This window comes from Rhea americana, unplaced genomic scaffold, assembly GCF_003343005.1.
Source record: "Rhea americana isolate MKP2758 unplaced genomic scaffold, rheAme1 scaffold_390, whole genome shotgun sequence".
NCBI classification, from domain to species: Eukaryota; Metazoa; Chordata; class Aves; order Rheiformes; family Rheidae; genus Rhea; species Rhea americana.
In genome coordinates this window covers 360,212-385,690 of record NW_028186524.1, presented here as the reverse complement: position 1 = coordinate 385,690, position 25,479 = coordinate 360,212, and the positions used below count along the sequence as shown (strand labels likewise).

General features: G+C 42.5%; 3 protein-coding genes across 5 annotated transcripts; 1 reads left to right on the top strand and 2 right to left on the bottom strand.

Moving 5' to 3' along the window:
- Positions 1 to 2,368: 2,368 nt before the first annotated feature.
- CALR3 (calreticulin 3) lies at positions 2,369 to 5,919 on the bottom strand. Its single transcript, XM_085313650.1, has 9 exons — positions 5,784 to 5,919; positions 5,517 to 5,618; positions 5,177 to 5,380; positions 4,492 to 4,586; positions 3,974 to 4,183; positions 3,729 to 3,842; positions 3,496 to 3,639; positions 2,763 to 2,855; positions 2,369 to 2,641 (listed from the first exon to the last, which is right to left on the bottom strand). Exons 1-9 carry the CDS (start codon positions 5,917 to 5,919, stop codon positions 2,477 to 2,479), a joined length of 1,263 nt encoding a protein of 420 aa, XP_085169776.1. The 3' UTR covers positions 2,369 to 2,476.
- A 289-nt stretch (positions 5,920 to 6,208) lies between these two features.
- CUNH19orf44 (chromosome unknown C19orf44 homolog) lies at positions 6,209 to 11,101 on the top strand. 2 transcript variants are annotated; one of them, XM_085313649.1, is made up of 8 exons: positions 6,209 to 6,338; positions 6,571 to 7,203; positions 7,666 to 7,807; positions 8,350 to 8,426; positions 8,682 to 9,156; positions 9,977 to 10,072; positions 10,201 to 10,367; positions 10,913 to 11,101. In XM_085313649.1, the coding sequence occupies exons 1-8, from the start codon at positions 6,291 to 6,293 to the stop codon at positions 10,997 to 10,999; spliced, it is 1,725 nt and encodes a 574-aa protein (XP_085169775.1). In that variant the 5' UTR covers positions 6,209 to 6,290; the 3' UTR covers positions 11,000 to 11,101. The 2 variants fall into 2 exon arrangements, with proteins under 2 accessions (XP_085169775.1, XP_085169774.1); XM_085313648.1 differs by having other exon boundaries at positions 7,459 to 7,807.
- Positions 11,102 to 11,497: 396 nt separating this feature from the next.
- On the bottom strand, positions 11,498 to 24,910 carry CHERP (calcium homeostasis endoplasmic reticulum protein). Of its 2 annotated transcripts, none has more exons than XM_085313647.1 (18): positions 24,801 to 24,910; positions 24,522 to 24,695; positions 23,870 to 24,051; positions 22,976 to 23,113; positions 22,138 to 22,289; positions 21,641 to 21,752; positions 21,200 to 21,289; positions 20,331 to 20,565; positions 19,812 to 19,990; positions 19,143 to 19,539; positions 16,878 to 17,116; positions 15,913 to 16,046; positions 15,538 to 15,624; positions 15,087 to 15,236; positions 14,857 to 14,973; positions 14,250 to 14,344; positions 13,478 to 13,663; positions 11,498 to 12,216 (listed from the first exon to the last, which is right to left on the bottom strand). In XM_085313647.1, exons 1-18 carry the CDS (start codon positions 24,823 to 24,825, stop codon positions 12,212 to 12,214), a joined length of 2,697 nt encoding a protein of 898 aa, XP_085169773.1. In that variant the 5' UTR covers positions 24,826 to 24,910; the 3' UTR covers positions 11,498 to 12,211. The 2 variants fall into 2 exon arrangements, with proteins under 2 accessions (XP_085169773.1, XP_085169772.1); XM_085313646.1 differs by lacking the exon at positions 11,498 to 12,216 and adding an exon at positions 12,223 to 12,643.
- Positions 24,911 to 25,479: the final 569 nt, after the last annotated feature.

Sequence of the window (25,479 nt, the reverse complement as noted above, 5' to 3'; positions counted from 1 at the left end):
CTGGGACCGCCGCACAAGGACAGCGGCTGCCGCCGCGCCGTCTTGCAGGTAACCGAGTCACGGGCCCTCGATCAAAACCGGCTTTGGCCAAATTAAGCGTCCTGCGCTCTGTGGGCAAGTACTCGGTATCGGGTGTAACACCCAAGCTAACACCTCCCCGCCCGGAACGTGGAGGTGGTGAGCGGGGGCCTGGAGGAGGCGAGAGCAGCTGGGTCGTGTGGAGAGGAAATCGGTAAGGATCTGGTTTGGAGACAAGCGACAGTGGAAAACTTGACCTCAGTCGCGCTAGAAAGTGTCCAGGCTGGTAACAGGGCTCCTGCGGGTCCTCCTGTTCCGCAGCTCCTTACTGTGCAAAAAACCTCTTCGCAGCCGCTATCAGAGTAGCTGAAATGTAAATGCTAAGCCAGTGGCTCTGAAACATCTCCAGTTTTGCTAAATCTATAGCATTAGTTCTTTTTAGAAGAAAAGAGCTTGGAAATGCAGAAGAGGAAAACAGCCACAGAGGGGATGAAGTGCCTGAACAAGACTGTTAACTAGGTCAGATAAAAACAGGCACCTCATTCACCGTTTTAAAATCYCCTCTTTCCCCTCCAGAAGGATTTTTTTGCTATTAAAAAATAATAAACTTGTTTTAAGACAGCTTCTAGGCACCATATGTATTCATTACAGATTTCCGAAGGGAAAAACTGTCTGAACACATTTAAATTTCTAAGGCCAAACTTGTGGGTGGACAGACAGCTATCACTGAAGACATATACTGAGAGCAAGGAAGTTTCATCAGCAGATAAGTAACAGCAAAAGTGCCAAGAGAAGCTGCTGTGCATTTCCAGAAACTACAGAAGCACAGAAATCCTTACAATTGTGACAAGTGCGCAATTACTACAGAAGCTTCTCTCTTCAATCATAGAATCAGTAAGGTTGGAAGGGACCTCTGGAGATCATCTAGTCCATCCTCCTTTCTCAGCAGGGTCACCCAGAGCATGTCAGACAGGGTTGTATCCAGGCAGGCCTTGAAGATATCCAGAGAAGGAGATTCCACAACCTCTCTGGGCAACCTGTTCCAGTGCTCCGTCACTCTCACAGGGAAGAAATTCCTCCTCATATTCAGGCAGAAATTCCTGTGATTCAGTTTCTGCCTATTGCCTCTTGTCCTGTCACATGGGACAACTGAAAAGAGTTTGGCCCCATCCGCTTGACACCTTCCCTTCAGGTACTTACACACATTGATGAGATCCAGCCCCCCCCCCCCCAGTCTTCTCTTCCCCGGGCTAAAGAAGCCCAGCTCTCGCAGCCGTTCCTCAGAGGGCAGATGCTCCAGCTCTCTGATCATCCTTGTAGCCCTACGCTGGACTCTCTCCAGTAGCTCCATGTCTCTCTTGTACTGGGCAACCCAGAACTGGACGCAGTACTCGAGATGAGGCCTCCCCAGGGCTGTGTAGAGGGGCAGGATCACCTCCCTCGACCTGCTGGCACTCTTCCTAATGCACCCCAGGAGACCATTGGCCTTCTTGGCCATAAGGGCACATTGCTGGCTCATGGTCAACTTGTCATCCACTACCAGGTCRTTCTCTGCAGAGCTGCTCTCCAGAAGGTCAGCCTCCAGCTTGTACTGGTGCCTAGGGTTATTTTCCCCTAGGTGCAGGGCTCATTGAACCTCATGAGGTTCCTCTCCACCCAACTCTCCAGCCTGTCCAGGTCTCTCTGAATGGCAGCACAGCCCTCAGGTGTATCAGCCACTCCTCCCAGCTTGGTATCAGCCACTCCTCCCAGCTTGGTATCATCAGCAAACTTGCTGAGGAGGCACTCCGTCCCCTYGTCCAGGTCATTGATGAAGAAGTTGAACAGGATGGGACCCAGTACTGAGCCCTGAGGGATGCCACTAGCCACAGGCCTCCAACTGGATTCCACGCCACTGATGATGATCCTCTGAGCTCTGCCTTTCAGCCAGTTCTCAGTCCACCTCACTGTCCACTCACCTAACCCACACTTCGTGAGCTTATCTAGGAGGATGTTATGGGAGACAGTGTCAGAAGCCTTGCTCCTTAGTTTGAAGTATGTTGTGAAACATGCCTCACACATTTGACCTGCCAAATCCTTTAATGAAATAATTTTAAAAGCTTACTTTTGATATTTCCTCAACAAAAATGAACACAAATTTTACATTTAATACACTTTCATAGGTCAATAAAACAGTTCCAAAAGCTAGTGCTTTATTATAGATGTTTTAATATATTTCAGCAATGTTAAAATACATTTAATAAAAATTAACCTTTCCTATAGAGAATTTTACAATCACTACCTTATGGTATTTTTGCTAAACATAAAAGAAATAGCTCACAAATTTTAAGTGTTGTGTTTTTAATCCTGTTCTAATACATCTTTATCAGTGCAGACTTCAAGAAGCTGTTAGCATCAAAATATTTATAAAATAGAGATTGAAATGAAAAACTGTCTTTGAACTTCTTTTAAATAATGATTAAAGGTCTTCTTTCTTGATAGCATGCCTCACTGATCTATCCCTTCTAGATTCTTTTTCTCTCTCTACCTTCTTAAACCTTTCCTCCAAGTATTTTTCTTCTGTGGCCCTTTCTCTCTGCTGCTCTTCCTCAGTCTGTTTTATGTTCATTTCCTTCTCAGGACCCTAATATTAAAGATTTTTTTATATTGGATATGCACCAATAAAATCTTGCTAAAATTGGATAGGGAATTTTTAAAATCTGGTAATAAAGAACCAAAACAGACACAAAAATTTCACGTATTACCTTTGTTTCTCCCCAGGTTTCATCTCCAAAGTCCTCTGCATATTCTTCATCATCAGTTATCAAAAAGTTGTCAAAAATTGTGCCAGCTCTCACCTTTGAGGGAAGAGGGAGGAAAACTAAAAACCAAACCAGACCAAAATTGCCTCCCTTTTCTTAATAGTTTTGTATCTTATTAGTTGTTTTTGTATCATATTAATACATTTTAATCCCATCAAAAACTCTTTATTTGCACAGTCACAGAAAAAACCCTCACTTTTTTGGAGAACTCTTTGCAAAAATCTAAAGAACTTGTCTTAAGATACTTTAGCACTCTTCTAAGAAGTTAAAGTCTAATCACTGAGTAGTAAGGAAGCCTGAGGTAGGGGAGGAAAGATCCCAGAGGCATCTCCAGAGGACAGTTTTCTCCTCATTCATTTTTGAGGAGAGTCAACTCCTTGAAGCCCCAGTTAAGCACTTCAAGTCAAGTGGGATGAGTCATATCTTACAACATTTATAAATTAAACAGAATGGTTTAGGCCCCTCAGTTATCTGTAGGTGATTATGATCCATACAATAACTACAATAGAAGATCTGTCTAACAGATTTAGTAATTTTGTATATATATTTAATAACACAAGTCATCAGCTAGAATCCCCAAAACAACAGATAATATCTATATGCAAGGGCTAAACAGATTGTTGTATACTCGATGAAAAGCTCTTTATTTTCTACTATCTGTAGAAAGGCAACTGACCTGCCAGATATCTAGTCCAATGATGCTAATATTTTCATAGCTGTAGATACTGAAGTCTGGTGAATAATTTGGATTGTCAATCTGTGGATGGGGCCAAACTCCTCTATAATTTGGGTTATCAATCTGCCTTGGTTTCCATTCACCCTACAATAAACCACATGTTCTGAATACAGTCAGGCAAAAAACAGTTTCTTAAAAGTAACCCATAACTAGAATTACTAGGTTATTTATACTCTGTATAGAGGATTCTTGACCATAGGATGGTGCCATTCTCCATTCACAGAATCATCCCAATCTTCAGGTTTCCGAGCACTGGTGTCTGTAATGTATTCGGGTTCATCCCAATCCTATAAAAAGATACAGGAAGAAGTAAAACAAGTAGCACAAACTATATTTGAACTGTGGCATCAAATAGGCATTTACTAAGAATAAAATAATCTAGCAATAAAGAATAAGAACAGATGTAAGAGCAAGTTACCGCAGGTTTGACGTCATTTGGATCATCAATTTGAACTCTATCATCCCAGTCACTAGGTTTCTTCACTCTTGGATCATTTATTTTCCTTGGTTGCAAAAAATCTAAATCATCTTCTAAATTGCCTGATGCAACCACTTCATTATCAATTTTTACTTTGTAAGTCTGATCTGGCCTTATAATCAAAGTATACAAATGTGTATATCCATCAACCTGGGTTTTAAAGAAAGTAAAATTTCAAGAACTTTAAAATACATAGCTCTCATGAACAGCCTTATACTTTTAGTTATATTAATAATTATAATACTAGTCTATAATGGATTTATTGTAAGCAGTAAAATCATTAAATTGTAATCATGTATTAAAATTTATTTGAAGATCCAAAGTTAAAATGATTTTTAAGACACGATGAAAAAATGGTAATTCTCAAATGGTGATGTATATTCAGAATATATTTTTGTGTCAATATTCCTGTAGTTTGGGTTGTTTTTTAATTTACATATCTTTGAATTTACATTTACCTTGCATCTGATTGGTTTCTTGATTGGATGAGGTTTATTCTTGTAATTCAAAATAACATGGACCTTCTTTGTCTCAGATCCACAAATATCTGGCCCTACAAAGAGATTATATGCTTTGTATCCTTAACTTCTTTGTACAAAAACAGATTGCTTACGTTTTTCCTTCTAACATTGCTAGACAACTTCCCCTTCTACCTATTATTTGATGAATTCCCTTCCATTTTTGATAAATGTTTAATGACATAGCTTTTGCTCAAAGTCTCTAAATCCATCTTAGAATTGCATTCTGGTTGGCTTGAGGTTTAATTCTGTTACAGCCCTAACCCAGAAAACAACAGAAATCCAGTAAAAGTATTATCCATGGTATAAGCTGAATAACTACATTATTACATTGCATTCACTATGCAATAGTAAACTTTATGACAGATACCGTTTTGAGATACAAATGTATAAATTTCTCAAAAAGCAAACTACATAAGAATAGATAAAGGTAGATAACGGCCTACAGGATGGTTTTCAGTCACAGTTCTTATATATATATATATATAAAATATATATCTTGCTGAGCAACTATTTTCTTTCTAAGCTTATTCTTTAACCATTTTCAGTTGTACTTCAGATAAGCTTAGAATATAACTATAAAATAATGACAGTGTTATAGTAACGCAGAAGTAACTGAGCTCACCAAACATGATGTAATAATGTGAATCTCCACTCAGGTTCTTCTGATCCAAGTTTGAGGAAAAAATTTTAACATATCCTCCACCACAATCTATCTTCTGCTCATGTTTCACAGTATACTGAATGATCAGAGTCTTCCCTTTGTTACTAAATGGTTTAAACCGTGAGGAGATAGCATAAAATTTAGAATTTTCACTAGTTTGTAGACCTGTAAGATATTAGTGTAATAGGAAAACTTGAATTTTCTCCAGTTGCAAAGAAAAAATTACTTTTATTGCCACATGGGAAGAGTTAGGGATTTGACCTATGGCTCCCATAGTACATTTTAAATTAACTCCACAGACCTTTATCACGCACTGGATCTCCATAAAACTTCCCAGCTGTGAGTTTGAACTTCCCCAAGTCTGGCTTGTACTCAGAATTCATCCACCTCTTGTGCCAGTTAGCTGTCCCACAGTGTCGTCGCCAGAGACCACAAGGGAATACAAGAGTTTCGTCAGCGAGGGGGGTTCCCCACTGGCCCGCGCAGCCGCTGGAAACCGTCACCCCTTAACGGCCAACACCGGCCGCGGCCCCGCCGCGCCCGCCATCCCCTTCCCCACGCCYACAACCTCCGTCCAGAAACTGCTCCTGGAAATACACTGCGGCCCGGACAGGCCCCAGCGCGGCTCCAAAAAGCAGGACCAGCCGCAGCGCTCCAGCGGCCGGGGCGCTCCCAGGGCCCCGTCGCAGCCCGGCCGCGGCCATCGCCCCTCACGCACTAACGGACACGCAGCCTCGCGCCTTCGGAGCCCCACCCTGCTCACGGAGGGCCCTGATTGGCTCGCGCTTTCACACGCCTTGTGAGGCGAGGCCCTATTGGCTTAGCGCCCGGAGGGGAGGAGCAAGATAGCACATGCCCTTGCAGCGAGATGCACGCTGGGATTTGTAGTCGACGCAGTAACCGGCCCGCCCTGCGATTGGCTGGTTACGCCCAAGGATCGGCTGGCGCGCGAGGGGGCGCCGCGCGGAGCCAATGAGGGGGCGGGATGTTGGGGAGTCGCGGTCTCCGGGATACGGCGCGGCGGCCGCTCGTCGGGGCCTGAGGGAGCTGCCGCCTCGCTGCGGCCCGGCCCGGGATGGCCGCAGTCGCTCGGGCGCGGAGGGCGCCCGCGGGGGGAGGGCAGGTGAGAGGCGCAAGCTGCCGTCCTGGCCTCCGCCGTGCCTCAGCGCAAGGTCGCGCCCGCTCTGCAGCCAGCGGCGCCGGCCCCGGGCGGCGGGAGGAGGGGGCGAGGGCCGGGCCGCGGGGGCGGCAGCGTCTACGCAGCCTGGGCGGCGGGAGCCGGGCTGGGCCGCTTGCCGCCGCCGCTGGGGGCTTAGCGACGGTGGCGCCTTCACTTTGCGTCCTCTTCGCGGCAGGGACACAGCGATGCTCTCCACAGGACAACCCCCGCGGCCGGGCGCGGCGGCCTCCCAAGCTCCCTTAGTGACCTGTCTGTGGAGGACTCGGAGCTGGAGAATACTGGAAAAACGCCGTTCCCTCGCAGCAGATTCCTGAAGGCGCAAACTGGGCAGGGAAACAGGTGGTACCAGCCGTCCGGAAGCACCGTGGCGGCCGCGGGCAGGCACCCGGCACAAGGGGCGCTGGGTAGCACCTCCCACGCACGATCGAGCACTGCCCTGAAGAAGGTGGCACAGCTAGAAAGCAAAATCATGAATCGGAAAAAGCAGATGGACTTGCGAAACATTGAGTTGGGCCAGAAGCCTTCAGATGAGTGCTTTTCATCTGCTTCCAGTCGTGAACACAGTGCAAGAGGCAACAAATATYGGAAGAACTATGCTACAGCCTGTGAAAATGTGGCCTCCAGTAATGCCCATCCTAAGGAAGATGAAAGCATCCAGAAATCTAAAGAGAATGTGGCGATTAAACAACAGCTTGTTCTGGATAGTGATGAAGAGGAAATGAGAGAATTGATGGAGAGCTCCTTGGAGCTTTCCAGTAGAAATGAGAATCAGAGGGTACCTGTAAATGATTCTAAACAGGTGGGAAAGGTAAATAGAGACTTTTCTGGATTGTGTATTTTTATTTACACTTTTATGAAATAGTCTTAAAYTGGTAGATCACTTTTCATTTAGATTATGCCAGAAACTAGTTCTTAATTCTGCACTTSTAGCTGTTAATGAGTCAGCTTCAGCTTATATTTGTAATTTATTAGAGTTTATCCATTGTAATTTGTTTTTGCTTTTAGTGATCTACATATAGTAACTGAAGTAATGCATGAATTTCTCTTTCATGTTCTTCAAAAGAGTGAGACTACAGTGTCATCAAGAATACCTCTTCCGTCTCATAAGGAAAGTTCTCTGACAAAGATATCTAAAGCAGCTTCTTTTCGCAGGAAAGACTCAGAAAAAAACATTTTTCTTGGAGTTAATTCACTAACCCCTTCACCAACYGGTAGAAACTTGTCAGGACTAAATMATGTGAGATCTCAATCACTGTCTTCTTCCATGAAGGACAATTCTGCAGAGATTACACTGCCCAGAACAGGCAACATCAAGCAAAGCCACATATCACTYGGAAGTGATGGAAGTAAAATAAAGTCATTAGATGAGTTATTTTCAAAGGCAGAAGATTCAACGAGCCGAAGTTCAAATGGTAACTTTTCTTAAATATTTCAATTGTCTAGGTAGACTTGGTATGAATGGTACAGTATTAAACATGGGCAATACCCTCAGTGAAAGGATTCAKTAATCTAATTTTACATAAGTCTAGAAAAGGAACCAATGCTGCTGCTTTTTTTTTAGTGTAATGTATTTGTATTTGTCTTGGGTTTTTATGTAGTGAGTTCAGTTAAATGATAGTTTCCTGGATGTGGAGTGATGACAGTTGATTATCACATCAAAACAATTCTAACATTTAAAATAGTCCTCATTCATCAGTGGGACAATATACTAATGTATTGAGTGAAAATAAAGGACATCAAAAATCTTTTTAAACTTGGTTAGTAATCCTCCTACAGGCAAAGTTGGAAACTTTAGAAAGAGCTGTTGCTAAGATTAAAAAAAAGTTGACTCTTTCTAGTATAACACTAGTGAGGAATGTAGTACTGATTTTTTCCCCCTTTTCTCTTTTAAGGGAAAGTGTACTGTAATTTTCGTGCTCTGATGTCTAGGTGACAATTTGTCATTCAATTGCAGACTTCAGAGTGAATATCCTGAGCCTTGATGACTTGGCATCAGATATCCCCAGTGAGACACCAGAATTAAAGCAGAAAGTGAGTAGAAATKCCCTAGTAGCTCATATTTCCATTCTGCCTTTGCTTGGTGCAGGATGGATATTCTAAAATAAYTACTTCTATTTTATTCATATGAGCAAGCCCTATTGGTGTAAGAGTTAGATTTGGTGTTTTTACAGGGTACTGAAACTTGACCAAATTTGTGTGTGTGTGTGTTTACATTTCCTCAGTAAATTTAAAAAAAAATGCAAAGTACACAAAATGACATATAAAAGCAGCATTTTTGTTTTACAGAGGACAGACATTCAAATTGTCCAAAAATCAAAGGGAGACCCCCCAAAAGATACATTCCAAGTGAAAAATGACCAAACATCCCTTAAAACGACAAGTGCAGTAACTGGTATGAATGATGTATCTGAAGGGATTATTGAAAGAATTGTGACTGAAGCTGAAATCTCTGAGCATTTAARTGGAGTTTCTGCAGATTTTCCTAGACACAGACAAGATTATGTTGATCACGACAACAGAACTATTAATTCAGAATATTCTGAAGACTTTGAAAAGTCCCTGTCTGAAACAGACAGTGAATCTGTATCGAAAAWGTCAGAGGAACAACCTAAGAGTTGCACGTATTCTGGAAAAGACCCATCTTCTTCAGCATCGTCGCCTTTATTTGCCAGAGAGAGGCATGACCAGGTACACAGAGTAACTGTAAAGGAAACTGCAGTTCAGACAGTTGATTCTCCATTTACGTATTGCTGGTCAAAGAGTAAGTTCATGTTTAAATCAAGATACTGCTCTATTCGGTTTTGAGATTTTTATATTTTGTATGTTATTACTCAGTATTTAGAGTTCTTAGTTCAAGTACTAACAGCCCCTAGCTGTTAAAAACTTCCAAAAGCCTAATACTTCTATTTGCTATCTATAGAAAAGATGAGTATCAGACAATAGAACAACCTTGAACTGTTTTTGCTAAAACAGCATATTCCAACCAGAAACCCAGGAGGGATGAGCTAATGTTACCAACAKGGCTTAAATAGACCACACTAAAAGCCAGGGCTTATATTAACCCAAGCAATATCCTCAAATGGCAATTCAACATCTTTATGATATTTCAGTTACTAAAGCAATCTTCTACTSTAGAGGTGTTCTTGCATTGTATTAATTTCTTGGGAGTGCCCTACGGTCTAATTTACAAAACACAGACGTGCCCTTTAGCTATTTCTGAGGGATTGCTTCTGTCCTACCTTTTCTTTTAGAAGAATCAGTAAGAGCCACTTCTTGCTGCRCTTGAGGACACAAAAGCAACTAAGGTGTGCTTGAAAACAGTGGCCTAGAACCCTTATTTTCACTCTGTTTAGAGTCAGAAAAGATGTCTTCTAAAACAGTGTATGTTATGATCTTTCAGGGGAAAAAAACTATGGAGGCCACRGCATTATTTCAGCAGCATCTGGCTGACAGCTCCCTGTTGTGGGCTCTACTGATTTTCTGCAGAAGTCCGCACAGAGGCTTCTGGTCAACTGTTGAGTTTTAGCAACAAACCTKTTCACCCTCCAAACATAGTAATACTAATTTTATCCTCTACACAGCAAACAATTCTGCAGTGCTTGGCCCACCTGTAGGAAACGGCTACATTGATCCAGTACCTATYGCTAGTCATGTCATCAGCATGGATACAGTAGAAGGTACTGAAAAACATTTGTTAATATCGTTTTATTAAACTTTTGTGCATCTAACTCACACTCGTATTGTTTAAAACTTAGGATCTGGCTTRTATTTTATCACTGAAGTACACACTCTCCTTTCCTTGCAGCCTTGACAGCATACAGTCCGTCAGTTCTTGTTTTAAATGACATGTTAAAACAGCACTTGATGTTGACTCAACAGTTTGTAGAGAACATCCACCACCTTCACTTATCCCTTGTGGCTTCATTAGAGAACGAGCAGTTCCACTATCATACACTGGAAGAGGCTAAAGAGGTATTTATGATAGAATAGAAAATAGCCTAGAGTGAGCATGTATTTCTTTCCAAACACTTCAGTAGCTGTATCAAGCATTATTTTCTTAGTGAATTAATCAGAGAAAGTTCATATTATTAAATGAACTACTTCATAGTAGAAGAATACTATAGTGTATTCTATATATAATGTGTATATATATATATTCTATATATAGTGTATTCTATAGTATAGAATACTATAGTGTATTCTATACTATACTATAGAATACTATAGTCAGCTCAAGACTGAGCTGAGATCTTACTGTATGCTAGAGCTTTGCTTTTTCTGCTGTACTGTCTAGTAGTCCACAAATGAGCAAGGATCTTCCTAATGCTGTAACAGCAATATCAGCTTCTTGTGCAGGTATCTTGATAAGAAGATTTATTATTTACCAAATACTGCAAAGTATTTATAGTTACTATTCATTAAATACTATAGAATATTCATCTGCATTATTTACTAAATATTTCAGGGTATTTATCTACAGAATAGATTTGTATTAATTATTTTTTTTTTTTTTACAGTACATCAAGAATCACARATCCCCACCTTTAACAATTGAGCAAGCACTCCAAGAAATTGAGAAAGCACAGGAGCAGAAACTGCTTTGACTCTTCCTTTGTGAATTTTAACTAGAATTTAATTTACAAATCTCAAGGTGGTACAAGAAACCCTTTCAAACTGTACAGAYTAAAAAGAAAAAAAGCAAACTACTGTAAGGATTTGTGCTAACTGCTCTGTATTTTGCTATACATAAACTATTTTCCTACATCTGAGTTTTAACTAATGTACACAATACAGGCATAGCCAAGAGGCTTGAGGCAAATTAAGTCAGCGTTAAGCAGAACACAATCCAGGAAAACATTCCTCTAAAGGGACTGGTGCAGGTCATCRTAGTTTACATGTTTATCATGGTAAAAATGAAAACTTCTACTGTGATTGCATTCATCATGGTAGCATAAGAACACTGTCCAGACTTTAGTGCCTCATTTAAACAGTGTTATATATAAATTTAGCTTTGTTAAACTACTACAAAACAAAACTTAAACACAAAATTAAAACAAATTCAATATAAGAGGGGCTTACAGCTGAAGTACTGGAATTTATTTACTCTGAAATATGAGCCACCATTCTATTTTTATTAAAAAAAGTGTTTATTGGAAGGCAAAACAATAAAATTCACAAGTTGATAACATACAGGTATTGTATGCTGATTCACAGACAGTTACAGTTCCACAACTACAGTAGATCTAGAACAAACTGATATTTCACCATATTAACTGAATGGTTTTAAGAGGGTTTCTGCTATACAAACAAATGACTCTGGAAGAGGTTACCACCAAGCAGACCTCTGGAGTGGAAGTGCAGTGTAAGGACTTAACATCTTTAGCTGGTGGTCTCGAAAGAGTTACAAAAGGTTTTTCTCATTTAGTTTAAAGAAAGTTTCCAAGAACGTTTCATTGTTAGAAACTTGCAGAGCAGAGAAAACTGATTCTCTTCTATTGAACTAATTAGCTTTTATTAAAGGGTATATACAAAAATATAAAAAGCTTAAAGAATGTCTTCCATTACAAAGCATTGAACATCCTTTAGAGCRTTTGAACATCTTTAGCAGTTAACCCTCATGTTCTGAACAGTTGTGACTGCAGCAGCTGGTGTGTAGGGGTGTTAAGTTGTATGGTAGGTTCTAACAAGCTTGCACAGTGCTCGTAGGTCACCTGTACTGGAATTAGATGCTTCATTCCCCATTTAGACATTAGGATACACTGCTCAGCATCAGTCTGACTTGATCCCAAGGCAGCACCCCTCCACTTCAAATAGAATTAGCCTTTTGAGAGAAATAAACATACATTATGGAACTAAAGACATGGAACCGTATCAGATAACATTTGTATTCCATAGGAATCACAAAAAATTGTGAGTGAATCACAATTTCTGACCAGGGATGGCTTGACTAGAGTTTACTTCTAGTATAAAATGGTTAACTAATTGAAAAATTCTGCAAAATAAATGGAAATTCTTAAACTTGCTAGACATGTCATCGTAATGACTGGCCTTTATAAACACTAAACCACAAGCGTTGAAGTACATGTCATAGCTTTCCATTTTTCAYCATAGTTTTAAAAGTAATTCATTTGTCACTTCCTCCAGACTTTAATCCAGATTTATACAGTTTTAATGATCTGCAGAACATGTAARACATCTTTCTTCAGAGTCTTATTCAGGTGGTGGAGGGTCTTGCGTTTCACATTTCACTGAAACAATAGGGAAAAGAGTTCTTACACATTCCACAGTTACCTAAGCTGGCTGAAGAGAAATGTTTCATGGAATGAGGGATTTATTCATAAGGAATTTTTCTTCTGGGTTTTTGTTTGAATCCATTTTATTACGCAGATCTACTGCAGTCACAGGCAGAAGTGACTTCCCATTTGGCATATCCAATTTTTTCCTTTTAATTGGTGGCAAGTATAGGTGTCCTACGTAACTCAGATTCCCCGCAAAGTCTCATTCAAGGAATCCTCTTCACCATCTATTRAGAGACACCTCCACTTTTTCTGAGCCTTTCCTGCAACTGCACTAGAGTGAATTCATTTCCATCTCTGAATCTGACAGAGTACAGCAGTAACAGCAGGAAACCTGCAGCTGGGCAAGGCAAAACAACAAGCGTGGCCTGACTTCACGTAAAGCGCAAAGACCTCCTTCCTGCTTTGTCAGCCATCCAACCTGAAGTACGGCTCCTGCCATACAATTACCTTTGAGATTGACCCTATTTCTTGAAGGATAAGGTAAAAAGATACAGGCTGCTGGTACTACAGCCAGGATATAGCTTACACAGAACAGGCTAATTACATTAACGTTCCAGAAATTAAATTATAATGCAAATAAACCCTGAAAAGAAAAAGATGGTGGGTTAGTCAAAGTATATRTCTACTTACCTGCTGGTTTATTTTATTAATTACTTTAGAAAGAATTAAGAGTTACTGGTCTYGATTTGGGTTTAGTCTACGGTGAAACCCTTTTTAAATAAGACAAAAGGGCTGTTAAATCTGCAAAGTTAATTTTTAAATTGCTTAGCAATATTCACTTACATTCATCTCTGGCCTTCATGCGTGCAATAAACGAGTAACTTTTATTTCTTCGATAGTTTTCGTAAGGGTCATCTAATGCAACTCCCACTCCTTTATATTGATCCCATTTGTCTCGGATATCTCCTCCTTTAATTGGGTCCTGAATTCCTTGTTCCTTGGCTCCCAATCCACCAGATCCACTCCATCCTACAGAAAGGACACACAACATTGTCTTCAGAGTTTAATAGCAGAAACAAGAGCACCCAAGATAGCTCRGATAAACACTCTGGAAACAAGCTCAAAAATGAGTTTGATATAGCAGGATGGCACAGACAGCCTGAAACAACATACAAACCGTCCCATTTACTTCAAAAGTATTAATATGCAGTGATTTTGGGGAGCCTACAAACAGCGCTGTCACTAAAAACCTTTAAGAGGGCAATCGGAAGAAACAGAGCAAGCCCAGTCTTTCCAGCCAACCCTGCTGATCCACGCTGCAGGAGGATGAAATGCCTCAGATAGGTAAGGTCTCTTCGATACCAGACTTCTGCCCTTGTCTTCTGTGTCCTTCCCAGAAATGGAATTATCACCATTGCTCCATCTTCTGTATACTTACAGCTCAAAATATACTTACTCTGACCTTGGAACAGGAAGCTGTTGGAAAGGATCATACTTACGAACATCAGAGAAATTGCATCCAAGAGTTGGGTGCCTGATTTTTGTTTCCTGGTTTGTGAAAGATTTTATTCAGGAAAAAAAAACACAGTTAAAACATTCAAGAACATTATCTTACCCATTTTCACTAGCATTTGATGGCCTTTATTTTCTTCTCCAAGTCTTGATTCTGGTATAGGAGGTCCAGAGCTGGACCCCAAACCAGCAGAAGAACTAAGGAAGTAAAAAGATTGTGTTAACCATAAAAAAAAAATCGATCATACTGTTGTAACACAATGAGACATCAAAATCAGTCAAGTTATGTTAAACATTAATATCCAATTTAATTCCAGTCTCACTAATAAACTGTAATTTAATATGAAGTTATTAGATTATGAGGGTGCCAGAAACACTGTACCTGCACCTAGTACAAGGTATGTCAAACACCATAGTTTTCCCAACACACAGTATACTTAGAGGAGTTTTCCTCCTTTTTATGAATGTGTAAGAAACCTTCATAGCTACATGCTGTTTGTTAAAACAAACAGCCACAACAGAGAAACTTTGTTCTCTCTCTATAAAAATATGTACAGCATGCAAGTAATGTTCCTAAATCTGCTTGTTATCTTCTCTTTTGTCATATTTGTTGAGATGCTTAATATACCCCCAGGTTACRGGAAAACATCTTTGATGGTACATTTCTGAACAATTCAGGTAAAAAGCGAAATAAGCAAACAAATGCTTACGGAGGAGTGGGACTGCGAGACCGGGACCGGCGCCGCCTTCCTGGGGAGTAAGACTTTGATCGTGACCTTGACCGTGACCGTGAGCGGCTATGAGAAGAGCGGGACCTGCTCCTGCTTCTGGAGAGGGAGAGTACAGGAGATCAGATGCGCAAATTGCAGAGCAAACGCAGGGTTCCTCGTTCAGCCCTGATGGGTTCTTCACCCCCAAGATTCAGCCCATTGCACTGTACCTGGACTGAGAGCGTGAATAGGATCGTGACCGAGAGCAAGAGCGAGATCGTGACCTTGAATAGGAGCCAGATGACTTCGAAGATCGCGAATTGGACCGAGAGGATGATCGACCTCGGCTTTTCGAGCGACTGCGAGATCGAGAATGTCCGCTGCATAGACAGAAGAAAAGCAACTCCAGTGAAACTCCCAGGAGACGCATAAGAAATGCAAATACGCTTTTCTGCAAATTCAGATTACACAYTGGYACTGTATTTCTGCAGACAATCTAATGAAAACCTGTTAGCRTGGCAAGAACTATTTCCTACAGAGYAGACAAAAATTGAGCAAGTTAAAAGTCAGTGATTCCATCAGCACACCGCTGAACAGATATTCCCTAATTTAGTCTAATGTATTAAGAGCACCTTCCAAATGAACAGCACGCATCAGAGGGCAAAAGATAGCATCGCTCACCTATTTCTCTTCTCCTGACCTTTCCTCCGCCTCGCTCTCATTTTAGCTCTGAAGAATTCGTACAGGCCATTCTGCTCCCAGCCTTCACTGCAATAAATCAACCACACAGAACCAACACCTATGAAAATTCTATTTTGGTCAATAGAGAAGTTCAGGACTTCCASTAGATTTTGTAGGGAACAGAGGGCCTCGGCCAAAAGCTCTCATACATCTCAGCGTGAGATCAGTGYGCGCAGATTAAAATAAAACAAGAGCACTCATTTTCAGCATTAGTAGAACCAAGACACAGGTGAAGGAAGAGAGAGGCACTTCTTTGTTTGAGACAGCTTCTTAGGGCATTTTCCTTACCACATTGTTAGCTATACCTACTCTTACCTGTTTCTAGGCCTGTCATGAGATGGTGGACTATAAAATGCCTCAACCGCAGCCAGTAGTCTCTCACTGGGGGGCATTGGGGGTGGAAGACGTATATCTTTAGGATCTAAAGGTTTATACTCATGATCTTCAAGCTGCCGGAAACAAAACAAATTACATTCGTGTCATGTGTGATGGGGTGGCTACCTGAAGAGATAAATATAGATTTAACTGCGTAGGGACCTCACATTTCATTATTGGATAAAAACATGGTCCAGAAATAAGGATTCTGCAGATGACCCAATGCTTTCTTGTGCTGTCACTACCATTTTGATTTCTATGAGATAAGCCAGCACTACACCTGTTGGAACATTAAACGGATCGCCAGGCAGACAAAATGCAGTTCTCATCTACCCACCTTTGTGATAACAGTGCCTGAATGGAAACCTGGCAAAAGCTGGTGTAGTAATACAAAGTCCGAGATGGAAGAGACCTATCTCAAACACAGAATGCAGAAACGCATATATCCCCAAAGAAGCTGGCATCTCCAGAGAGGCTGAACATTTCCTGTTCCATGTTGTTCTTTGTTTGTATGTATCACATTAGTGTTACTAAAAATCTTTGTAAAAAGAATTCTGAACACCAAAACTAGTGCTCAGTGGCCACACCAAGTCCCTCTGCCCATCTGGAAATCACTGGGTGCTACTAATTTCTAAAACACAGGTAAGATTTTCAAGAGCACATTAGTCATTCATGCATATGAACTCAATTGAATTTCAAGGGGATGCWACACTTGAAAATGTTACCATTTTCACCAGCTGTGTCATTCCTCTGCCCACCAATGGAAACCCTACAACAACTTTGTCTGATAGCTGCTGCATGGAAAGATTTTAAATCATAAATACCCATGTTAAACTGTTCCTAAATCTGACCACGGGATTTCAATCTTTTAACTCAACTAGCCAGGGCCCATTTCAAGCACTTACTTTCACAAGCGGAGCCATAAGTCCAGCAGGAAGGTCAAAGTAGGGAACATTTGGCACCAGACTGGGATCATCATGGTTCATGTGAGGGGGGCCTTGTCGCCGCATGTGAGGAGGCTGCCCGTTAAATCCATGTGGTGGAGGCCCAAAATCAGGGTGCTGTGGCCCTCCCCAGGGAGGATGCTCGCTGATTCCAGGATGAGGCAATCTGTGACCAGGGTGATGATGAGGAGGACCAATTTCTGCACAGAGCAGGAGGAGTAAGGAGTTTTATTTTAGCTTGAGAGAAAGGAAGGCAATCAGAGAGAAGTGCTTCAAACAGTGCATTTATCCTAAAAAAAAAAATTATATAATCACAGTACCTAGAGCCTTGAAGATCAAGAAAAGGAACAAAACAGAAGAACCAGAAGTTGTTACAGGTCCAAATTCACGAAAAACTTGCAGTAYATCTCTGGCTATAGCAACTACTCTCAAAACAACAGGAAAATTTAACCTAAGCCACTGTTTGCTTTGAAATATACTTTTTGGTCAAAAAAGTACGACAACAAAAATATTCCCGAGACCAAAAGGTTTTAGATGCAGTAGGGCAGCTACCAGCATGCTCAATTTCTAAGCTTGAACAAACAATCATAGCTTGGCACCAGCATAAGAGATCTGCAACTAGTTCTGTCTCTACACGAAACCAGTATGCATAAATAAGCAAACATGACAGAAATTAACTCACAGAAATAAGTGACAAGCAAATACTCTGTTTAAAGAGGTGTTTTGAGAAGCAGCAGAGATAATACCCTRTTAAAATAGAGAAGTGAGTGACATCTGCCCAGTCACTGATGGATGAACCACTTGCCATGAATGTCAGCATACCCTGTTGAGCTCTCTGCACTATGCAGAGAAAAACAGTAGCCTGGAAATCAATATCCTCCTCAGGAGGACTGAGGGTTTACAGYGGAAGCCTTTACAGCCACCGCCCAGTCGTCAGCCCACAGTGCTGTTTGATTCATGTCCAGCAAAACTTCAGCATAGCCTGTGCTGTCACTGCTTCACTGCTTTATTAATTTTAGCCACCTTCAGCAGATCCCTGCCTCCAAGAACTTTACTTGAATCAACAAATTATCTAGGTCACCACTACAATCCAAAACACCGTACCTTTTCTGAGCTTTGACCTAAATTCCCTCAGGACAAGAAAAGCTGTTCTCCCTACTCACTAACATAACTCTGTCAAAAGAAAATTAGTTTCTTAAAAAAAAAAGTTGCAGAAGTTAATCACAATCTTAAATACATAAGCTCTAATTCATTGTTTTTCAGCCTTTTTTGGACTTGTAGAACTGAGAATCTTTTACATTTAAAATAGCAACTCCTACTTTGCCATTTTAAGCTCAAAAATGGCAACAAAATTACTTTTTAAGTGACTTGTCAGAAGGAACCACAAGGACCTYTAGACTTAATGTTGACAATAATCATTCTAAATTAATCATAACTTCTGAATATGAAATAGGAACYAAATCAGGGCAGAACTTTATCAGACTTGGAAGAAGCCTGCAAGGCAAATCCTCGCCACAAAGGCCAGGCAAGCAGTCCACTCACTGCAGTGTCAGGCTTCCCCACATTCCAACAAGAGGGCATATGGAACAAAAAGGGAGGGAGGGAGGGAGAACTGGAGAAAAGAATCATTTCTCCAGACCCTACTGAACCACACTGCACAAGACATTAAGGTTTAGAKGTTCTTACAGTAAAAATATAGGGAACCCAGTGTCTCCGCATGGATGAATGTACGCTCAAGAACAAGTGCTTCCAGCCTGTCTTTCCCTAACTTCCTCTGTTTATGAAAGATCCAGCTGAAGWGTCCTGATCTATAGCCTGACATGCAGAAAATCAAATCTGCAGGCAGGGACTGCTTCTCACCTCTGGGCTTAAGATTTAAAAAAATGAAATAACTACTTGGAAAAGGAACATCTAGTTAGCATCTAGATACTGCAAATAGAAAAACAGATGGGGAATTATTTCATATGCTGACCAGAGTCTGTATTACAGTTTCTGTTACCCATATCCAATAAGGGAAGGCAGGCTCAAAAAGCACAGACGTATCAAATTGTCCATGTGCTTCTTACTGAGTTACGTAGCAGCAGCTTCCCAAACCCCCAAGCTCACGGTTGCTCACGAAAACTGTATCGTCTTCCAGGAATAAGCCATCTCCCCAAAGTACTAAATAATTCTGCAATGGCAATCAGCATTGCAGCATAAGAAAACCTGCCCTGGTACACACTTTACCTTGAGGAAAATCCCCCTGGGGGTAATCAAAACGATGAGGATAAGGAGGCCTTTCAAAGGGATGGCGAGGTGGAAAATCATCCTGCATGAAGCGAGGTGGGAAGCGGTTGAAATTATGTGGATGCGGGGGCTGGTTGAATTGGGGATGTTGCTGATGTGGAGGAAATGGGCCTCTGAAGTGAGGTGGCCGCTGCATTCGAAATGGAGGTTCCCTTTGACCCCCACCCCATGGAGGCTGTTCATGCTGGTTGTTCCACGGTGCTTCAAACTGGTTGTTCCAAGAAGGATCCGGCTGGTTGTTCCAAGGCGTCTCTCGCTGGTTGTTCCAACCTTGATCTCTCTGTTCGTTCCACATTCCTTCATGGTTGTTATTCCATGGAGGACAATGAGGGGGTCCCTGGTGGTGATGGTAAGGAGCCTGGTCAGAGACTGTTTTTACTACATTCTTTACTTCATAGTCTTATCTTTTAAAYCAAATACTGCCTAGAACCATAGACAATATCCAGAGGGGAGAATGATTCTCCAAACACAAGGTCTGAACAGCTGCAACTTCAGAGAAAGAATAGGAAAAGATCAAACTGCCACCACCCTTCCACAACCAAGGTTATCTTTCTGAATAGATGAACTTTCATCTCCCTCTATACTCTGTTTCAAAACCATGTTTCATACCTGTTGTTGACCCCAGGGTGCAACAGGGTGAGGCTGRTCAAACCAGGGTGGTTTATTTGGAGGAATCTGATCATGAGATCCAGGGCCACGCGGTCCACCAGAGGCAGGATCTTGCACTCCAGACCCTGTAGTGTCATACTCCGTAGAACCAGCCAGAGGAAGCTGAGATTTACCATCATCTGAAACAGAGAGGAGAAGATTATAAGCATCCAGGTTGCAAGCAGTTTCTAAAACACCAGCATACCTACAGCAGAGCTACAGCTTACTCCATCCGAATTCYCCTGCATATGGTCACTATTCAGCAGAAAACTGCTACTGGGAGAGAGGATTTTTGATCTCAGTTTAAAATATGCATCTTYGGTTCAAGAATCAAACTGTATCAACTGCAAGTCTCCAGGCAGCTTTAGACTTTTGCCTGAAACAAACCAGTATAGTAGCTCACTACAAAAAAAGGCAGTAAATATCTCTCAATGTTGCCACCCACTGACTTCTGCACAGGTCCCCAGAACAGGTTATTACCTGCTTGCGTAACTGGAACAGATGGCGGAGCGGTGGTTGGTGCTGATGTGGGGGCCTGAGGTGGGGGTGTTGATTTCACCTCGTTCTCWAGTGGTGGTATTTGTATTTGYTGCTGCTGCTGCTGCGTTAAGCTGTTTACAAATTCTTCATGTTGAGTTTTCAGGTTCTGTATCTGCTGTTGAAAGGCTACCTGTACAGGCTGTACGACTGTTGCATATTCAGTGATCAGATTTGCCTGAGAAAATTAAATTAAGAACATTTTCAGAAAGTTAATGCAGCAGCTGAAGCAGCTGTCCTAGCTGCTCACTCAGAATCTCCTCTACCATTCTCCACCCCCTTCCAAGAAATACATGAAAATGCAGCATAATCTGTTGGCAGAGGAACTTACACAATGAATCTATGTGAAAATTTACAAAATGTTCTCTGCTGGTTAAAATTCACCGTCTGTATTAAAGCTAGCTTTCAAGAACAGCTAAAATCAACAGCATTCATTATTAATGCTAAAAATGAATAGTTCCTGCTGCCATAATAATTTGTATGCTTAAGTACATACAATTTTAAGTTATGGTTTTCTTTAGTTTCTCTTTTACCAACTATTCATTTCCATAAAAAGGAAAACAAGCTGTAAAATACAGACTTGCATTTGTAACTACCACAATGCCGTCACAGCGAACTTTCTGAGATTGTATCAGCAGCCAGATTACTGAATATTTGAAATAACAAGGTTATGTTTTGCATTATTTATGCAAACCTTTGTAAAGAACTTCAACGAGGAAAAAAATAACAACTACATTTCAAAACAGAAACATTCCTAAGTTGGTTCTCAAATATTTATATAYGGAAAGCATTACTTTTCTCTTGTGGCTAACCTGGTACTGGCCAAGTCCAAGAGCTGGGCTCTGCAACTGCTGAATAATTGATTCATCAAAGTACCCATTTTTCTCCCACAGCTGGAGAAGCTGCATAAATGCAAGAGCAAAAGGCTGTTAGAAATGATGAACAATAGAAGAAAAATCAAGGTGCAGCATTTTTATGCCTCTAGCTTTGCCAGAAGGCCTAGGATTTAGTCATTTGTCTTTGGAACCACCAAAGACTCAGAAGTTCTCATCATCATGATAACTTTTAAATAAAGCCCATAAAGCCCAGATACTTTTTTTTTGTTTAAGTTCTGATTCAAACATGAATTAAAATACATCCTGTGACAGGAAGACAACCATACAGCAGCCCTCTTCTGTCCTTATATTTGTGAATTTGCCTGGCACTAACCTAAGAAAGCAAAGCATACAGTTAAACCAAAACGAGCTACTCACTCTGGCAATTTTCTGTTGCTTATCCTCCTCTACTGCTAGAAAACTGGTACAATATATAGGCACAACCACCTTCTGTAAAGCAGCCAGAAGATCTCGTGCTTGCTTCCGTTGGCTTCGAAAAAGGACAGAGAAGAGTTATTGCCTTTTGCTAGAACACTAACAGCACTGTAATATTCAACTCCTCCTAATCTGCACTGTACCAAAAGTAGGGGGATTCACACAAATACAGAGAGAGTTCTTTACATTTTTACTGTACAGCCTTATCTGGAATAAACAAACACAAAGTAGATAAAAGCTGAATATAATTATCCAAGCAGTGGATCTTTGTTTGTACCAGTTATACACACCTTAAGGCAGCTGCTAAAATAATGAATATGCATATGTATACTTCAAAAAAAACAAAAGGTGACTAGATGAACTAAGAATGTCTCTAGCAGAGAGAGATTTCACCAAATTAATCAAAACAGCAAATTGGAAAACACTACTTTAATTCTTACCAGTGATGCAATACATCATTGATTAAGTAGATTAAATGCAATCGAAGCTCAAAGTGAGCTCCTTCTGCTGTTATACGATTTCGCAGGTGCCCAGCCATCAGCTCACAGTGTGCAGGAGACTTCGCATTACTAAACATCCAGTTTTTGCCAGCCTTAGAAAATGAATTTTAAAATATCTTAAGTTAGTCTGATGTACTTGCATCCTATGGACTTCCTAAAACTGAAATAACCGCAAGAAGGAAAAGATTTCTTYAACAGCTGTCCTCTAATGTACCATACAATAACATTGCTGGTTTTAATCATATAGTCTCAAAATTCAATTTGTACTTAATCTACAACAGTTGTAGATTAACAGTTCAGCTTCAGATCACTTAAATCACTTGCTCCATGAYTGGGGCTTAATTTTTCTTGCCTATTTTGAGGGTAATTTCTGTCCTATTTCTTTATAATCAGTAGTTACTTTAATCTACTTTATCCTAAATCCCAACGMGACGTTAAAATTGGTAGCCCAACATATTTCAAGTTAGGGAGTSATCTCTTTTTCATTAGTGTAAGCTGACTCCCTCCACTCCCACAGTTTCTTAGGAAGAACCTCTTCTCCAGTTCATGGACTGACTTCATCCTCTAAGCAGCTGAACACAAGCAAAGTAGTCAATGTATGGAGTCACCAACAGCTAACATAAGAAAAAGCAATTGYAACTGAAATGAAACCCCTCAGATGGCCTTTTGTACAAGTAAAGCCCTACACATCCTTCCTAGTGTTGTATTCATAGTAGCATATCTCCTGCAAAGACAGGAACAGAACTGATATGTAAGTTATGCAAGGATATTTACTTACTGAGATTGCATCTTTTGTACACGTGTCAATTATCGGCTGCAACAAGTTGTCAAATTCATTCATATCTAACTGGGTTTCCTCTAAAACTTTCTGCATTTGCTGCTCAATTGCAAGGGCTACTGCTGATGTAACTTGTTCCTGAAAAAAARGGAATTACATCACATCCAATATTCCTTTAAAGAACTAACCTGATGTATTCCTGTCTTCTTAACCACAGGCAGTTATTCTGTTCTCAAAGACCAAGACCCTTGGCATGTAACACAACCATGTATAAACACACTTTGATTGGTTATTCTTGAGAAGAGACTCTTCTCACTCTTGAACAGAAAAACTATTCACAACAGAAAAACTATTCACTATTCACTGCCTCCTAAATCTCTCCATCATGAAACAACTGATAACTGCAGCCAGATGCTAAATGCACAGCACAATCAACACGAACTCCCTTTCTCTGGAAATTCTTCAATTTGATACCTCCCAAAGCAGAATGCAGTCTGTAAGACAACCAATTCAAGAACACAGTRCCACCCCACCCCAATTAGAATTCTCCTCAGAGTGCTGCAAGCTGGAATGTCTTGCAATTCTAGCAAGCTTCAGCATCAAATAAAGATCAGAGCAATCACCATTTATTCCACTCTGTGCAAGCCAACAAGAGTTTTCATTACAACTAATAAATTGCTGTATCAAGGATCAAATTTACAAATGCATCAGATGCATCTCTTCTAAGGAGATTACGGCAACAGCCACAGAACAGAAATAAACAGAGCAAAACCCCCTCTTTCTCCTCACCAACATACAGTGCCACCACCACCAGTCTGAAGAAAGCGTTCCTACCCCCTTGCACAGCCACCAGTAGTCTACAACAAACCAGGTGACAGCTTATGCTAAACTGACCTGTCTCATAGCGAGAAGATGCTGCTCCTGCTGCTGGAGGTTCCACTGACTCTGCTGGATAAGCTCCTCCACCGAAGGAGTTCCCTGAGGGGCTGGGATAGGCGCAGCTGGTGGGAGAGACTGCTGTGGCAGCGGCTGGATCTGCGCAGTAGCCTCAATGTCTTGACTTTGCTTGCACAACACTGTCAGAGAAAGTAAACTTTCAAAGTGAGCATCAAAGAGAAACCCACTACCACGAGCCTAYGGGTGAACACACTGCTGGTTCCAAAACAGATCAGCAATTTCTGCTTAAGTGCTTAACATGCAAATGAAAAACAAGGAGCTGAGGGTGGACAGTGTGGTGGGAAGAGGGAAGGCAGCAGCTCCTCGCACGTGTTAGGGAGGTACATCCCACCTCGAGGCCTGCCCCTCGGAGGGGTCGCTGTGGTGGGCCACCCAGYGTGGGAGGGCACAGCGGCCTTCCTCCCCAAACTCCACGAATTGGGGGGGTGGGGAGCGGGGTGAAGAGCCGTCGGCGGGGCTCCGCCGAGCGCCTGGAGGCGGGAGGAGGTTGCAAACAAGGCCGGGAGGGGAAAAAGGCTCCGGTACCCGCCGGGGAAGGGGGGGGGGGGACCGACCGCCGCGGCCCTGCCCGCCCGCGGGCCGCACTCACGCTGCTGCTGCTCCAGCGCCAGCTTGTACTTGTAGTAGCCGTAGAAGTCGCCGCCGAAGAGGAAGGAGAACTTGGGGTTCTCCTTCTGCTTCTCCATCGTCATCTTCTCGAACTCGGGCCCGTTCCGCGCCACGAACTGCGCCAGCTTGTCGATGACATTCCGCAGCTCCTGGTCTGCGGGGAGGCAGCGCCGTCAGCCGCCGCCGCCGCCCGCCCCGCTCCGCTCCCGCCCGCCCGCCCCGGCTCCCCCCGGCCCCCCAGGCCCAGCCCCGCGCTCACCGTCGGGCGGCAGCGGCATCTCCATGGCGGCGGGACAACGGGGCGCCGCCACCGCCGCCGCCACCACCGCTGCTGCTGCTAGGCCTCACCGGCCGGAAGTGCCGCGAGACGCCGGGCGCGGCCGCGCTTTACGGCTCCGTCGCTATGGAGACGGCGGGCGGAGGCGGGAGGGGGGCGCGCAGGCGCGCCGCACGTGCCCGCGCCCCCCCCGCCCCCGCCCCCTCCCCCCCCGGCCGCCATCGCCGCTGCCCTCAGCGCGTTTCCCGCTTCCGCTGACGGCGGGTCGGTTGCCGACAGGGAAAAGCGCTCGGATTGCCCCTGCTCCTTACCTCAGCCTTCCTTGCGGCGCCCCGAGCTTCCAGCCCGTGATGCGGGAGCATTTCATCGTCTTTCAAAGTGGGATCGGAACGGCCTCGCGTTCCCGACGACGCTGGCTCCTGGCTCCTGTCCCCTCGAAGGCGACGGCCCGAGGCGCTCAGCTTCGCAGCCTGGGTCAGGGGTGCAAAGCAAGGAGAGAACCGCTCAGTTCTGCCGCGTCACACAGCTCCAGAAAAACGCTCGAGGACCAGTTCACGAGAACTGGAGACCAAAAGCTCAACGTGGGGCCCAAATCGCTTGGGTGTTACTTAACATACTAGGAAAATTGACCTTAGAAAAGGAAGCGATCACTGGGGAGTCA